Consider the following 18,847-nt stretch of genomic DNA (forward strand, 5'->3'; position numbering starts at 1 on the left):
TCATATTTCTATGTAATATATACATATTGTATATATTTCAAAATTCAGATCAATTAATGTTATCATATCATGGATCTAAGAAGTAGAGTAGTATCTATATCAACCGGCAACATACCTGCAATAAAACAAAAGCTAAACATAATTCCTTTCAAAATTTAAATAAGCATATTGATTAATAGTATAACGTAACACATACTCCTTTCTTATCTTAAACAAAATTAAACATACTCATTTTCATTGATATGAAAAACTATGAACTTATCTTAAAAGAAATATCAATCTATTTCTGAACTCTTCTAAACCAAATGATCCTCTTCATACTCATGAACTAATCATAAAAGCAAAAAATGTTATCATGCTTAAGAGAATAAGAATTCTGAAATGAGTACAGTTTTTGGGAAGATGTAAATGGTATAGTTAAGAATGATTTTTGTTATTTAAATGTGTGTTATGCGGTTAACTATTTTGTATGAATAAAATTAGTTATTTATCTTTTGAAATTTAAAATTAAAATTAATCACTCAAATTTCAAAAACTTATCCGTTTGGATATTGATTTGGATAACTATCATTTTCAAAAAAATTCAAAAATGAAGTAAAAAAAGGAAACCAAAGATGGAGTTACGTAATTTTTTATTTTATTTTATTTTATATCGTATTAATTGTTTTTGCAAAATCGTATCTATTTTGAGTGTTAACAATTTTATTTTTTTTCAGATTTTAAATTAATATTAATAATTCATAAATTTTGCATATTTCCTTAAAAGATAGATAAATAATTAATAATCTATAATATATATATATTAAAAATATTTGTTTTTTTGGTAGTTATCTCTTTTTTTTAAAAAAATAAGTAATGCTAAATTTTAATTTAATTCTTTAAGTGGGAAGTTATGTTTTTTTTTAAAATAAAAATTTCAACTAAAATCCCGTGTTTTCGGTTTTTTTTTTCCTTTTCTGTTTGTAATTTTTATTTTCCGATTTTAAGTTGATTTAATAATAATAATAAATTATTATTATTATTATTTACAATTTCAGATTTTATATTAATTTTCCAAATTGATGCCAACTTATTCCTGAAAATTCTGAAATGACTAACGTGTTGATTTTATTTTTTTTTGAATTTTAAAATTAACAAATTACACTCAAATTTTACAATTCTAATTTTTATTTAAATTTTGAAAAACAGTAAAAAAATTAAAGTAACTGTAAAATTTTATTTTTTTATAAGCGGTAAAAACTGCTTTTTAGTGAATTAATAATTATTCTTATTTTCATTTTTTTTAAATAAATAATATTAGTAATTTATTATTTAATTCTATTACATATAAAATAATAATTTATAATTATTTTAAAACCCATTTTTGTGGTGCTGACATGTGGCACTTTTTCTTCTCCTATTATATATAGATAGATAAGAAGGAAATTACTAAGTTCATGTACTTGGAATAATCTTTATGTCTCAAGTCGCAAACAACTTTACAATTTCCTACATGTACTTTGTATTTAAAATGAAAGACACCAAAAGGGTACTTGAGAAAATGCATGCATATATAGATCAGGAATTCTTAATATAAGCTTTTCAAACACCATTTTCTATTTTAATATAAGATGTATATTTGGAGTAAAATTGAAGTTTTATATTTTGCCACCAAACACATTGGTTTTGACTTTGGTGAGGGGTGCCAGCAGTTTGTTAGTTTAGGTTGGTACATTGTCTCATAAGAAACGTTCACTTCACCTTTCTCATGACTTCAATATCAAGATGAACATAGAAAATACAAAATAAAATAAAAAAGTATTTCATTAATATCTCACTACTCTTTCTTAGTATTCATTTAAAAAAAAACTCTAAACTATACTCCATTTTATTTATTGTTCCACAAATTGAAACCATTATTTGATTCATTAGGTTATAATAATGAACATAAAATTAATGCAAACCATGCGTTATTATTATTATTTATTAGGATCATCCAATTTCAAGATTTTAAAATTCAAGTACATGAATAGTTAAAACTCAAAATTCATGCAATTTAAAAATACTTTCTTGCTTTGTTGTGAAATGATTGCTCATAGTTTTTAGAGTTAATTAGGGAATATTTGTTAACCTAAAGTCAGTCAAATCATGACTTTGCTTATACCAGCCGTTAGCTACCAAAATGATCATCAACCGCTAGGCCTTGAAATTAAACCAAACTACTGAAAAAAAAAAGAACAAATAGAGATGTTTGTTTCCGATATAAGAAAATTATTTTCAGAATAGGATTGTTATTTTAATTTTAAAAATAAAAATAATAATTATTTGGATAATTCTAGTTCTATACATTGACGGTGCAAATATTATTTTTACTACCAATACAATTTATCGTGTTATAGCAAGTTATTACTTTAATTTTCATATTACCATATCAAGCTTATTATAAAGTGTCACATATCATTGAACATTGGCCTAATTTAATAATGTAAGAAATTTATATTATTAATGCACATGATTAATTATTTAAACTCGAATTACTAATGTTGTTAGACCCAACCACCCACCCCACAAGTGTAAATAAAAGATGTGGCTTCTTTGTTCTACATTCTCAAAAAGACTTTTCAAATTTTCTTGAATTTGGCCTGTGTTTCTTGGAGTTGTAGGAGCCTATTAGTTCATTGGTATAGTCACAATTATATCACTAACATTTTTGAGAGGTATATTTTTCATTTTGTTAATTGCAAGTTTCTTCATGTATTCTTTTTTCCCCTTATATATGTTGGCTATATTGATATTATTGGTGTTTTACATGTACTTATTTGCTTAATTATAGGGCTCGTCAGTATATTTAGATAGATTTAAGGTATATAATCTCCTTTAATTTTCAATTTTGAACATTTACGACTACGGCAATTTTAGCTTCATTAAGGTAGACAATTGTCATGTCCCACCACTTTGCCAGTCAAATTTTGCATCCACACAATCCTCTCTTTTTTAAAATCAGAGATTACTAGAAAATATAAAAAAAAAAAAAATCTCAGTAAGAAAATATCGAATTAGCTACAAATTATTTTAGTAATCTCTAGTTAATCAGTTGTAAAATAACTCCTACCTAATTGGATTTTCATATAATCCATAACTAATCTGCAATTAGATGTGATTAGCATGATTTTTTTGTTGTTTAGCTATGCAATTTATTCCATCACTGATTGCTTATTTTCGAGTAGTATATAGTAGGACTCCATTGTGTGTCTCAATTTTGAATAAAAGAGAAGGGTTATGATATAATGATGCACATGATTTTTCAAAATACTGAATTACGTTGATAAATCGATATAGACAATTATATATAATTCATATAGCCGATCTTCACTTATTTAAAAATGAGGCCCAATTATTGTTTCAGTAGTTAATGCTAATCAAAGATAGGAAGAGATCAAATTAAACAACTAATTTTTATTTTCAATTGTTGTTTTGATTGATAAATAAGATGGGTGAGAAGACAAGCTTCCAATTGGGTGTGGTGGGAGCATTGTTTCTCTCAGTGGCATCCTCAGTCTCCATTGTTATTTGCAACAAAGCTTTGATGAGCAATCTTGGTTTCCCATTTGGTAATTCATCTTCCTTTATTAATTAATTAATTAATTTGCACCAGCTTGGCATATTAATTAATGTAATTGTGTTATACGTTTATTATTATAATAATTAAAACCACCAAACTTTTAAAAAGAGGAAATCTAAAATAAATTGTGTTAGTTATGCATGTGTTTGGTGTTCAGGCAAGTGTGGTGGAAAATAAAAAATTACTTCCTTTTTAATTAACTTGAATATGTAGTCATGTCAAGATCAGTTTATATTACTTGAATAAAATTCATCTATTAATGAAATCAATATATTAATTGTGAAATTAATTTCTGCAATGTATTTCTCACACACTAATTAATCAATTTTATGAGGTTATGACCTTAACAGTACCTTGATTATATAAAATCTTTTTGGCTTAATACGAAGATATAAATTTATTTAGACATTCGAATTAAGACTTATTTCAATTGAGCTCCTAAAAGCTGAACGCATGATAGAGTGTTCTTATTAGACACTTTTCGTTCAAATTTATTTAAAAAACTTTTGTGTGTGTTCTCCAACATCTATTAGGTAGTTAAGTGATTTAAGTTTTAACCACATAAAATATGTCATCTCCTTTAATTATACACATCAACCTCAATTGCAACAAATTAATAGTGACATTTTATGACTTACAAAATACGTGTAATAATTAAAGGAGATGTGATATTTTACGTACTGATTTACTCTATCAATGTATGGACACTGACAAAAAAAGAATTCAAATTTAATTTGCAGCAACAACATTAACAAGTTGGCATCTGATTGTGACATTTGTTACACTTCATGTGGCTCTCAAATTCAATTTGTTTGAGAACAAACCCATTGATATGAAGACTGTGATTCTCTTTGGTATCTTAAATGGCATTTCCATTGGCTTTCTCAATCTCAGCCTTGGTTTTAATTCTATTGGCTTTTACCAGGTACATATATTCAAATAGTATTTTTTTATAAGTAAATTCTTTTGGTCCATAAAAAATAATGCTCCCTCCGTCCACTTTTAATTGTCATGTTGCTATTTTCGAAAGTCAATTTGACTAATTTTCAAAGTTAAATTAGATTACATTAATTTGATATTTTAAACAAAAAATTTAGATATTAAAAAAATATACGAAAAATACTATAAATTGCAATTTTTTGCATATCAATATAATAAAGAATACATGTAAATTATTAGTCAAAATTCTTATAGTTTAACTCTAAAAAAGAAAACCATGACAGTTAAAAGTGGACGGAGGGACTAGAAGTCATTATCAATTTGCTAACTTTCTTTCTTTCTTGTGTGTACGTTTCGTTTGCAGATGACAAAGTTAGCAATTATACCTTTCACTGTACTTTTAGAAACTATATTCTTAAAAAAACAATTCAGGTAATTCGAAATTTCAAAATAAATAATTACGAGTTATTTTGTTTCTACATTTTAATTTTATTTTTTTGCAGCCGAAATGTGAAATTCTCTCTATTAATTCTGCTGCTCGGAGTGGGTATTGCCTCCATTACCGATCTTCAGCTCAATTTTGTTGGCACAATCCTCTCTCTACTAGCCATTATTACAACTTGTGTTGGACAAATTGTATCCTCTTACGATTTCGTCTAGTTAAGTTATTTCCAATAATAGCCGTCTGTAATTTATAACAAAATATTTGGTCTCATAACCTTGAAAATCGAATAATTAAATAACATGGTGTTGGACTAATTATATCTTACTTACTGGTCCAAGTACTATATGCAATGTGCACTGACGGTAAATAAGAACTTTACATCATAACAAACATGATCATTTGATAACCTGAGAAATAGAATTGAATATTTACTTGATATATAGTCATTTAACTTAAAAGTTATCTTCCAATTATTATAGCCTAGATTATTAAATTATTTTTGTTTTCACAAATAATGTAATTTTCTTTGTTTCCAAAAGAATGTCAATGGTTATTTCATGATTTGACTTGACCCCTAGAATTCAGCTCACAAATACAATTCAAAAGAGGCTCAACATTTCATCTACACAATTATTGTACCAATCAGCCCCTTTCCAAGCAGGTATTCTATTTGTGACAGGCCCTTTGGTGGATCAATTCCTTACCAACAAGAATGTTTTTGCTCACAAATACTCCAATGTTGTATTGGTAAGCAAAACCCTAATCCCATTTTTCTTATGCGTAGTATAATGTGTATGTTCTACCTATAAATTATTTGTTACCGATAATAGGTTAAAGTACACTAATAACGTAGAAATGTTTTACATTATCGGTTTTACATTATCGGTGTATATCAAATAAATTCAAGAAAACTTACTTTTATTAAAATTTTTATGGAAACATTCTTAGAAAACTCGTGATTTTATGGAAATTCTTTTAGAATGAGAAGATGGATCATGAGTGGAGCTAGGATACCATACGAGGGTTTATCTGAACTCCCTTTATTAAAAAAATTACACTCACACATATAAAAAATATTTTTTGTGTATATATAGTAAATGTTGAATTCTTTTAAGTGTTTTCCTATGTTTAGAATTTACTTAGTGAAAATTCTGATTTTGCCGTTCAAATGAATGATGTTGTAGGGCTTCATATTGTTGTCGTGCTTGATTGCTGTGTCAGTGAATTTCAGCACATTTTTAGTGATTGGGAAGACATCACCAGTGACATACCAAGTGTTAGGTCACTTAAAAACATGCCTTGTTCTAGGATTTGGCTATACACTGCTGCATGATCCCTTCACATTAAGAAACATTGTTGGTATACTTGTTGCCATTGTTGGCATGGGATTGTATTCCTATTTTTGCACACATGAAACTAAAAAGAAACAGCCTGGAGATCATTCTTCCATTTCTCAAGTAAGAATATCTCCCTCTATTTCTCTTCTTTTTTTTTTACCACTTTCAACTTTTATACATTACTGGTGGTTTAGTTGATTAGAGTCATACACGTATTAATAATATTGCATGCAAAATTTAGTTATTCATAATAACCAAAGTCCTACTTAGTGTGCTGAGTTTTATACAAATTAGAAACTAAAAAACTATAAAATATGGGAGTATTAATTATGCGAATTATTTTAATAGATGAATTCCTAAAGAGCAAGCGAATGACCCTAACAGTCAAAAATATATTTATCTAAAAAGTATGAAATAATTTTCAGCTACAAACATGTTAAAATATACTAAAAGTGTACTTTTGTTCATGAGTTATATGATTGCATTTTGTTTTTTTGGTAATATTGATTTTGTTATATCATCTCAGGGTAAAGAGAAAGATACTAGTACCCCACTACTGGGTGGGAAGGATGGTTATCAAGATAAGGAAAATCATGAATCTAAGAAGTTATCCAAGGACTCACTTGTTTAAATTTTAGAGTTGAAATGAGGATGTATAAAATAAAATAAAAAAACTGAATTTGGACACATTCAATGGATGGAAATGATTTTTGGTTCATTCAATAACATTTCCACAAATTTGTTATATTAGTTTTTTTTTTTTTTGCAGCCAATACAGACTTGTTATATTAATGTATAAAAAGGTTCAGGGAGTTAAATGACGTGATAGCACCACTTACAATCCATTTAGAAAAAAACATAAAACTAAGCAACTTTATATACTAACAAAATATAAAACTCTGCTAAATTATGTGCTACTATGTTCCAAGATCTTGGAATCTGCACCACATTGACCTCTTCAATGAACCTCATAAGTTTTCTATTGTCTTCAGAAGTAGTCCCTATTTCCTATGAAACTATAGTTCTTGGTAGTACCATACCTATCATAGTTTCCGCATCTAATAAGACTTGCACTTTTGATCGGCCCTTTTCACTAGCATTTTTAATGTACGAAATGCAATTGTTTCACCGGTGATGGTTTTTCCAACATATCGAATTGGCGTGTCAAATGCTTGAACCAGATCACCAGAGTTAATAATAGCCGTCACACCAACGCTTGTCATCTTTGTCACGATCCAAAAATGAGCGTGACAACACTTGTCTATTTCCACCGAGACAAGTGAGCCTCAACCCAATGATACGAAACAAAAAATGGAGAGGTAAAGCAAGAACAAGATAAAAACGAAAAAAAGTATTCTTTCTATTAACACCACAAGACCTGATTGTCACGTTTACAAGCCACTAATGTAAATACATAATTTAAAAGATAAATACAAGTCTCAAGTCTTTGTTTCTCAAGTAGAACAAAGCATAAAGTAAAGGAACAAGAGGGCCCACAGACAAGCAGAAGAAGTAGAAGGAGAAGGAGAAGAAGAAGGAGAAGGAGAAGGAGAAGAAGAAGGAGATCACATGGGTCCGGGCTTGGAACCTACACAAGTGTAGAAGAATAGAGTGAGTACCAACAACATGGTACCCATCAAGCACGCTAATAAACAAGGCAACCTAGCTAGAAATCGATTACTTATTTCATCCCAACTGAACCTCCTCAAACTACAACCTCCATAGAAATCAGCCCCACCTAACAGTTCTATAAAGCAAGCATACAAGGCTCAATACTCATAGTTCAAAAGTCACAAGTCAACAACCAACACATATCAAGTAGCACTATATAAAACGTGATCTTTAGTGGCAATTTATTAATGATAATAAGTTAATTACCGCTAAAAACATATTTTTAATGGCATTTAGCACTCTTTGTAAATGTCCCTAAAGCCTATAGCGACACTGGATCCAATTACAATTAACTAATGCCGGTAAAATTTTTATCACTCTTTGTTAATGTGTATATTTATTGCCGCTAAAGATTGTTTTTGTTATAGTGTAGTTTAATCACACGTATCAAGTACATCAACCACAATTAACAAGTTTGTCAATCATAAGCATCAAAATGCATCAAAACACAATGATTAATTCTTGCCGAAACCCTTTCCCATTAGCTTTATGCCATATCACTAACCGTAACCATTTTCTATTGGCTTTATATCATTTCACTAGCCAAAACCATTTTCCATTAGCTTTATATTATTTCACTGAACAGAATCATTTTCCTTCGGTTTTATAAATCATTAGCCGAAACTATTTCTCATCGATTTTATATCACATAACTAGCCAAAACTATTTCTCATCGACTTTATATCAATTCACTAGTCGAAACCATTTCCCATTAGCTTTATATCAAACGTCTCATCACGATATTTAACAATCAATGCACACAAATAATATCACACCACACAAAAGAGACAACAATTCATACAATTCAAGTCCACTTTCATGCATTCAAGCAATTCATTAGTTAATCAAATAGGGGCCACAACAACACAATTCACCATTTAGCATTATCATCACGGAGATTTTTCATTTATCCCCTTTTTGTTGTTAACATTAATCAAGTGGAGCAATAAACCTTTACTTCAATCCCAATTACTCTCCAACACACATACAATGAAGAGAAGTAAACAATTCTATAGATTACAAAGTTTAAGAGATCACTTGCATTAAACCAATCAATTAATCAACCCAATGTTTACGTTTTCTCCTTCCGAATCACCTCCAAATATACACAATCTATAACAATCAAGTATTCACAATAAATTTCCGTTAACAACCATATCCACATCAACAACCTTGCAAAATGGATCAATCAACTCAAAATCCGATTTCAAAAGGGAGGTTTCCATAAGAAAATTAATACTTGAAAAATGATATTTAAGGCTTCAGGAACTCACTGGTGAAAACCATTTAGAAAAAGGAATCAAAATCTGTAACACCTCGGATCTCAAAATGGAGAAAATCCTAGTTTTTTAGAAACTGGTGCCAGTACCAATGGAACCACCCATGGACCATAGGTAGAACCACCAATCGTAGGTGGGGTTCCGTCATTAAGGTCCAAAATTTGATGGTCTCTAATCCCACCCACGGTCGACCAGTACGGTCCATGGTTGGACCTACGGACCATAGGTCTAACCGTAGGTGAGGGTCAACAGCCAATTGGAGGAAAATAGTTGTTGGATCAACTTGAAACGGTCATATCTTTTAGCATAAAATAAATTAGGTGGTCCATGATCTATCAAATTAAAGATAATTGAATCCTCTTTCCAACACCACCTAGTTTGCTAAAATCCAAGCTTGGAGTAAAAAGTTATATTGGTTTTAGTGAAGTCTCTTCGGGTAGACCAAGAACCACAACCCAAGTCGATGGTTGGTAGTTCAAACGACGGTTCGTCGGTCCCTCCGTAGATGGACTTCGTTAGCTTTTAAGTACACCGTTTGATGCCTAAACTACGCCCTTTTACTCAGAATAAGTTTAATAACCTAGTCCTTCATTCTCCAAATCATCCAAATTAGAACAGAAAGAAGAGAAAGAGGCGTCAATTTCTTTTAAGAACAAGCAACAATGTTCTTCAAGTTTCAGCCCCGAAATCCAAATGATTTCTCCGTGGATTTCATCACCAGGTATGTGAGATTTCACCAGTGGATTTCTTTCACCTACTAGGTCTCTAAAATTCAAACAGTTTCTTGATTCTACATAGCTGTTTAGACCTAGGGTTTGTGAAATCTTGGAGAATTATTATGATTTCAGTTGCCATAATATCCATAATCTAAATAACATGTTTTCTAGGAAACATTGCATAATTCCTTGTATAAAACTCAGAACCCTAGTTTGTGTAAGTTTTATTAGTTCATGAATTATACTTGTTAGGTCAGTTAATAGAAAATCATGCTTCAGTTTTTGAATGTCACATTCTCAGTATATAAATATTGCATTCTTAGTTAGCATGTCAACATTTTGAGCTATTCAGTATTTCAGTTACATTTTAGTCATATACATATTCAGTTGGGAGTTGACTTAGCACCGAGTTGGACTAGGGTTCAGCATACCTTTATAGTCCCAAAACTACGTGCCCACGTAGGATAATAAGTCCTCTTTGTTGGGCATCAAATTTAGTGATCACGTAAGTCATGTCTTTATATCCCTGGCAAGGTACATTGGGTCCTCTCGATGAGGGGTATACATCGGACTATATGTTTAGCTAACATGGTTTATGTCGCTTAATAGTAGCTCCCACAGTCAGACTCTTAGTGCATTGACCAGGTTTTCAGCATTTATATCAGTTTACAGTTCAACATGTTACCTTCATGATTAGTACTTGGTCATTGGATTCAGTTTAGCTTTTCAGTTATGTTTTAGTATTTATATTCTTTTTCTGATTATCTCATTGCTCTGTTATGCTTTGTTCAGCTTAATATTTATATCCTGCATGCTCAGTACATTGCAAGTACTGACACATACTCTGCGCTACATCCTTTTATGATGTAGGTTCAAGTACTCAGCATCGAGATTATGCTTACATCGATTCTCGGTCCACATTCAACAGTTTTAGTAGCGAGTCCTCATATTCCGAGGACAATAGATATGCCTTCATTTTAGTCTTTGTTTTCAGTTCTGTTAGAGTTAGCTGGGGGGATGTCCCAGCAACTCAACTCAGTTAGAGGCTTTTCTGACATAGTAGCAGATTCAGCTTGAGTTGTTTAGTGGTTGTTTCAGTTACCACTAAACTCTTTTTTTATATATTATTATTATTCAGACTAGTTGGGTTTGTTCCTCTTCAGATATCTATTGATTTAGTTTCCGCTTAGTTCATGTTTACTTAGTTATATCCAGTATGTTCATCATATGCCAGAATCAGGATTAGCTTGGAGTCACTGGTGATCCTAGGTCCCGTGTTACGTCAATGGGGTAGCCTCGGGAGTGACAAACTTGGTATCAGAGCATTAAGTTCAAAAGTCCTAGGATGTCTAAAATCTGCACTAAGTAGAGTCCCTTTAATGAGTGTGCAGCGCGCCACACCTATGAGGGGGAGGCTACGAAGTGTTCTAAGAAAAACTTCACTTTCTTTGCTATTCTTATCATGCGTGAGGTATGATCAAACTTCTTCCTTCTAATCCATCGTTATGCGTTTTAGATTATGCTTTCTTGTAGAGCTAACACACGTAATGCTAATGCACACAATGTTAATGCAGCTCCTTCAGTCCTGAACCATGAGGTTACGAATGTAGAATTTCAGAATGTGATTCAGTTCTTAGCTCAGATTGTGGCCAATCAGAACAATCAGCAACACAAATGGTGAATCAGTTGCATCTAGGGTTCAAGACTTTGTTCATATGAATCTGCCAGAATTTCTAAGGTCAAACGTTGGTGAGGACCCACAAAACTTTATTGGTGAGGTTAAGGAGATTCTTGGAGTAATGCAAATGACTAGTACTGGGAGTGTTGAGCTATCATCCTATCAACTTAAGGATGTGGTCCATATATGGTTCACTCAGTGGAAAGACAACAGGGGTGCGGATGCAGTTCCTGTGACTTGGGATTGTTTTACTGGAGCTTTTCTAGACAGGTTCTTCTCAAGAAAGTTGAGGGAGGCTAAAACTTAGGAGTTTATGAACTTGAGGCAGGGTAAATGTCAGTCCAAGAATACGGACTGAAGTTCACTCAACTCTCCAAGTATTCTCCACACATGGTTGTCGATCCAAGGGAAAAAATGAGCAAGTTCTTATTTGAGATTTCTGATCTGGTGAAGACCGAGTGTAGGAATGATATGCTTTTAGGGGATATGGACATTTACAGGCTAATAACTCAAGCTCAACAGGTTGAGGAAGATAAGCTTAGGGAAATGGCTAAGGATAACAAAAAGGCCAGAACAGAAAATTATGAATTTTCACAGCAAAAGTCAGGCGGTGGGAATCGCTTAGAGTTTCAGCAAAGGTCTACAGCCCCAACACCTTCATCAACTAGTGCTCCATCCCCTTGGTTTCAATAGATCAAAAAGGTAGGGCATCAGGCCCTAAGTCTCAAGGGAGTACTTCAGGTAAGAAGACTTTCCCAACTTGTCCAAAGTGTGGTAAGAACCATCTGCGCGAGTATCTTCCAGGCAGGGAAGGGTGCTTTGGGTGTGGTCAGTCTTACCATAGGTTGAAGGATTGCCCTTCTGCCAGGCAGGGGTAAGGAGATCACAACTATAGGGCTCAATCTACATCTCCAGCAGCACCAGTAGGTCGCTCAACTCAGCAGGGTGTTTCATATAGTACAGGTGGCGGTCAGCGCTAGAACAAGTTGTATACTCTCCAGGCTCGCCAGGACCAGGAAGGTTCTCCTGATTTGGTCGCTGGAACGTTACAAGTCTTTCATTAAGATGTTTTTTGCATTATTAGATCCAGGGCTACACTATTTTTTGTAACTCCCTCTATAGAAGTAAACTTCGGCGTCAGTCCAGAAACCCTCTCAGTCCCTACTCTAGTTGGTGACCCAATTATAGTTAGATGGGTATACATAAATTGCCCTATCAAAGTTTCTCAGAAAGTCTCCTCAGCATACCTTGTAGAGTTAGAAATGGTATATTTTGATATCATTATAGGCATGTATTGGTTGTATTCCTTTTATACCTCAGTCGATTGTAGAACTAGGATCATTCGATTTCAGTTTCCAAACGAGCCAGTGTTAAAATGGAAGGGAAGTAGCTCAGTGCCTATAGGTCAATTTATCTCTTACCTTAAGGCTAGGAAGATGATCTCTAACGGGTATAGCTATAATATTGTTTGGGTTAAGGATTCAAACTCCGAAACCACAAATTTTAAGTCAATCCCTATAGTAAATGAGTTTCTAGAAGTGTTTCCAGAAGATCTTCCCGGAGTTTATCCCAAAAGGGAAATCAACTTCGAAATAGATCTCCTCCCAGATATCCAGCCCATTTTTATTCATCCTTACAGAATTGCTCTAGTTGAGCTTAAGAAATTGAAGGAATAGTTGAAAGACCTTCTAGATAAGGGCATCATCAGATCGAATATCTCTCCATGGGTTGCGCCAGTGTTGTTCGTGAAAAAAAAGATGGTTCTCTTATAATGTGAATTGACTATTGTTAGTTGAATAAAGTTACAATCAATAATAAGTATCCCATCCCCATGATTGATGATTTGTTCGACCAATTTCAGGGTGCTAGTTGCTTTTTTAAGATAGGCCTCAGATCCGGCTATCATCAGCTTAGAGTAAGAGATAGTGACATCCCGAAAACAACCTTCAGAACTCGGTATGGTCATTATGAATTTATAGTTATGTCTTTTGGACTAAAAAATGCTCATGCAGCTTTCATGGACTTAATAAAAAGGGTGTTCAAACAGTATTTTGACTTGTTTGTCATTATCTTTATTGATGATATCCTCATTTATTCTCGAAGTGAAGAGAAGCATGCGACTCATCTGAGAGTTGTCCTACAGACTCTCAAAGATCGCCAGTTATTCACTAAGTTAAGCAAATGTGAATTTTGGTTGTAGTTGGTCGCTTCCCTTGGTCATGTGGTATCCAACGATGGGATCCGGGTGGATTCTCAGAAAATTGAGAAAGTAAAACATTGGCCTAGACCCACATCTCCGATTGATATCAGAAGTTTCTTGGGTCTAGCCAGTTATTAAAGGAGGTTTGTTGAAGGATTTTCATCCATAGGTTCCCCATTAACCAAGTTGACTAAGAAGATAGTCAAATTTCAATGGTCAGATGAGTGTGAGAAGACTCAGAACTGAAGAATATAATGACTCTAGCTCCTGTCTTGAGTTTGCCAGATGGTTTAGACGGTTATGTGATTTATTATGATGCCTCCAGGGTCGGCCTATGATGTAGTGAGGTAAGGTCATAACTTATGCTTCTAGAAAACTTAAGGTCCAGGAGAAGAACTACCCAATTTATGACCTCGAGCATGCAGTCGTAGTATTTGCCCTAACGATATGGAGACACTACTTGTAAGGTGTTCATGTTGATGTGTTCACAGATCATAAGAGCCTCCGGTATGTGTTCACCCAGAAAGAGTTATCTTCTTCAGAGGAAATGGCTTGAATTCCTCAAAGACTATGACATGAATGTGTTTTACCATCCTGGTAAGGCCAATGTAGTAGTTGATGCTCTCAGCAGACTGTCTATAGGTAGTGTAGTACATGTTGAGGAAGAAAAGAAAGAGTTAGCCAAAGATGTTCACCGGCTTGCTCGCTTAGGAGTTTGCCTTACAGAAACATCAGATAAGGGTGTGATAGTTCATAATGGGTCAGAATCTTCATTTGTAGCGGAGGTTAAGGAAAAACAAGATAGTGATCCTATATTGTTTCATTTGAAGGGTGCAGTTCATCAGCAGAAAGTTGAGGTTTTCTCCTAAGGGGGAGATGGTGTGCTTCATTATCAGGGTCGCTTATGTGTTTGTAATGTAGGTGAGTTGAGGAAACAGATCCTTATAGAAGCCTATAATTGCAGATATTCCATTCATCTAGGTGCTACTAAGATGTACCATGATCTACGGGAAGTCTTTTGGTGGAACGACATGAAGAGGGACATAGCAGACTATGGCTAAGTGTCCTAATTGTCAACAAGTTAAGGTAGAACATCAGAAACCAGAAGGTATGAGTCAAGAGATTAACATTCCTACATGGAAGTGGGAAGTGATAAACATGGACTTCATTACGGGTTTACCTCATACTCGTAGACAACATGACTCCATTAGGGTGATAGTTGACAGAGTCACTAAGTCAATCACTTCTTGGCTGTTAAGACTAAAAATTCAGCGGAGAACTATGCCAAACTCTACATCACTGAGATAGTCAGGTTACATGGGGTTCCCTTGTCTATCATCTCAGATAAAGATCCTTAATTTACCTCTCATTTATGGAAATCGTTTCAGAAAGGCCTTGGAACTCAGGTAAATCTCAATACGGAATTTCATCCACAGATGGATGGTCAGGCAGAGCGTACTATTCACACCTTAGAGGACATGTTGAGAGTTTGCGTTATCGATTTCAAGGGTAATTGGGATAATCACCTACCTCTCATAGAGTTTGCCTATAATAATAACTTTCATTCCAGTATTCAGATGGCCCCGTATGAGGCACTATGTGGGTGTAGATACAGGTCCCCAATTGGTTGGTTTAAAGTAGGTGAAGAAGCCTTGATTGGGCAATATTCGATTCATGAGGCGACGGAGAAAGTTTAACTCATCAGAGATAGACTAAAGACATCCAGAGTCGTTAGAAGTCCTATGCAGATGTGAGGAGAAGGGACTTAGAGTTTGAAATTGATGATTTTTTTTTCCTAAAGGTTTCACCTATGAAGGGGGTGATGAGGTTTGGCGAGAAGCTCAGTCCTAGATATGTAGGTCCTTATAGAATCTTGAAAAGGGTTGGTAATGTGGCTTATGAGTTATAGTTGCCAGCAGAACTAGTAGCGGTTCATCTAGTGTTTCACATTTCCTTGTTGAAGAAGTGTGTGGGTGACTCGACATCAATAGTACCATTAGAGAGTGTGGCAGTGAAGGATAGTCTTACTTATGAAGAAGTGCCAGTTCAAATTCTTGACCGGCAGGTTCGTAGGTTGAGAAATAAGAAAGCTATTCCAGTAAAGGTTTTGTGGAGGAGTCAGTCCGTAGAGGGATCTACTTGGGAAGTAGAAGCTTCCATAATGGACAAGTATCCTCACCTTTTCTCTTTTGATTCCATTTCAGCTTGAGGTAACAGTTCCTGTCCAGTCTCTCAGTTTACTCTTGTGTAATTCAGTCTCATATCTTGTTCCCTCAGTTATTCTTGCATTTCAGCATATTTGCATGTCCATTGAACTCAGTTCAGTTAGATATAAGTTTCTAGTACTTAGTGGTAGGGATTGCAACACCTTCCCTCCATACTCAACTTGTTTATACTTCATTCAAGGACGAATGTTCCCCAACACATCGGATCTAAAAATGTAGAAAATCCTAGTTTTTAGAAAACTTATGCCAGTACCAACGGAACCCACCTAAGGACTGTAGGTGGGGTTCTGTCCTTAAGGTCCAAAATTTGATGGTCTCTGATCCCACCCATGGTCGACTAATACGGTCTGTGGTTGGACATACAGACCGGTAGTCTGACAGTAGGTGAGGGTCAACAGCCAATTAGAGGAAAATGGTTGTTGGATCAACTTCAAATGGTCATATCTTTTAGCACAAAATGAATTAGGTGGCCCATGACCCATCAAAATAAAGATAATTGAATCCTTTTTCCAACGCCACCGAGTTTGCTAAAATCCAAGCTCAGAGTAAAACATTATGCTCATTTTAGTGAAGCCTTGTCGGGCAGACCATGAACCACGAGCCCATCGACAGTTGGTAGTCCAAACGACGGTCCGTCAGTTCCTTCGTGGATGGCCTTCGTCAACTGTTAAGTCAGGGTCATTTTGGTCTTTTTCCTATGCGTTGGGCACTTAAACTATGTAATTTGATACCTAAACTACGTCATTTTTCTCATAATAAGTCTAATAGCCTAGTCATACATACCAGAACCCTCATTCTCAATAATTATCCAAATTAAAATGAAAAGAAGAGAAAGAGGTGCCAGTTTCTTTCAAGAACAAGCAGCAGTGTTCTTCAAGTTTCAGCCTCGAAATCCAAAGGATTTCCTCATAGATTTCATCACCAAGTATGTGAGATTTCACTAGTGGATTCCTTTTATCCACTAGGTCCCTAGAATTTAGTCAGTTCCTTGATTCTACGTAGCTGTTTAGATCTAGGGTTTTTGAAATCTTGGAGAATTGTTATGGTTTCAGTTGATATAGTATCCATAATATAAATAACACGTTTTCTTGGAAACGTTGCATAACTCCTTGTATAATACTCAGAATCCTAGTTTGTATAAGTTCTATTAGCTCATGAATTATACTTGCTAGGTCAGTTAATAGACAATCATGCTTCAGTTTACGAATGTCACATTCTCAGTATATAAATGTTGCATTCTCAGTTAACATGTTATTATTTTGAGCTATTCAATATTTCAGTTACATTTTAGTCATATACATATTCAGTTGGAATAGACTTAGCATCGAGTTGGACTAGGGTTCAGTGTACCCTCATAGTCCTAGAACTACGTGCCCATGTAGGATAATAAGTCCCCTCTGTTGGGCATCAGATTTAGTGATCACGCCGGTCATGCCTTTATACCCTAGCAAGGTATATTGGGTCCTCTCGATGGGGCATATACATTGGACTCCACGTTTAGCTCACGTGATTTATGTCGCTTAATAGTAGCTCCCACAGTCAGACTCTTAGTGCATTTGACCAGGTTTTCCACATTTATATCAGTTTATAGTTCAGCATGTTACCTTCATGATTAGTAATTGGTCATTGCATTCAGTTCAGCTTTTCAGTTATGTTTTAGTATTTATATTCTTGTTCAGATTATGTCATTTCTCTGTTATGCTTTGTTCAGCTCATATATATTTGTTCAACTTAATATCTATATCCTACATGTTTAGTAGATTCAAAGTATTGACACATACTCTGCACTACATCCTTTCATGATATAGGTTCAGGTACTCATCCAGATCACTCTTAGATCAATTCTCAGTCCGCATTCAACAGTTTTAGTGGTGAGTCCTCATATTCCGAGGGCAATAGACATTCTTTCATTTTAGTCTTTGTTTTTAGTTTTCAGTTTTGTTAGAGTTAGTTAGGGAGGCATGTCCAACAATTTAACTCAGTTAGAGGCTTTTAAGACATAGTAGCAGATTCAACTTGAGTTGTTAAGTGGTTGTTGCAGTTATCACTAAACTCTTTTTTTTATATATTATTATTCAAACTAGTTGGGCTTGTTCCTATTCAGATATCTATTGATTTAGTTTTCGCTTAATTCATGTTTACTTAGTTATATTTAGTATGTTCATGATATGCAAGACTCAGGGTTAGCTTGGGGTCACTCGTGATCCTAGGTCCTATGTTACGTCAAGGGGGTAGCCTCAGGGCGTGACAAAATCAATTCAAAATCCCCATTTTTAGCTTATAACTTAAGTTCTTGAAAAATCTTGTCATTTTCCAATCAAAATCCCAAGTTTTGATGTTAAAATCCATAATAATTCAAGGGAAATGAAATTTTAGGGTCGCAAAAACTTACCCAAATGATTTAGCACAAGAAATCTCTGAAAAAATCACCTCCAATGGTTTCCCAAACTCAAAAATGGAAAATGTTGATAAAACCTCGAAATTGGCAGTCAAAAATCCTTTCTGATGTCGCAAAAGCGACCATGGGTTCGCGTAAGAGAACCACGCTAAAACCTGTGCTTCTCTTTTGTGAACGTCGCGATCGCAAATCGACCTCTCGCGATACAGAAATTCAGGCCACCTGACCTTTCGCTTTTGTGATTAGACCTTCACTTTAGTGAAGGTCACGAAAGCGGCTGCCCCTTCACAAATGTGAAACACAAAAGATTCAGGCAACACTTAAGACATCGAAAGGACCCTTGGGATTCGATCAAAA

At 34.1% G+C, this 18,847-nt stretch overlaps 1 protein-coding gene across 1 annotated transcript; it reads left to right on the plus strand.

Moving 5' to 3' along the window:
- The first annotated feature begins 2,572 nt into the window (after positions 1 to 2,572).
- Positions 2,573 to 7,011, plus strand: LOC125874501 (UDP-xylose transporter 1-like). Its single transcript, XM_049555401.1, has 8 exons — positions 2,573 to 2,696; positions 3,470 to 3,590; positions 4,342 to 4,526; positions 4,905 to 4,972; positions 5,044 to 5,176; positions 5,571 to 5,732; positions 6,170 to 6,442; positions 6,849 to 7,011. Exons 2-8 carry the CDS (start codon positions 3,470 to 3,472, stop codon positions 6,951 to 6,953), a joined length of 1,047 nt encoding a protein of 348 aa, XP_049411358.1. The 5' UTR covers positions 2,573 to 2,696; the 3' UTR covers positions 6,954 to 7,011.
- Positions 7,012 to 18,847: the final 11,836 nt, after the last annotated feature.

The sequence above is a fragment of the Solanum stenotomum genome, chromosome 8 (assembly GCF_019186545.1).
Source record: "Solanum stenotomum isolate F172 chromosome 8, ASM1918654v1, whole genome shotgun sequence".
Classification (NCBI taxonomy): domain Eukaryota; kingdom Viridiplantae; phylum Streptophyta; class Magnoliopsida; order Solanales; family Solanaceae; genus Solanum; species Solanum stenotomum.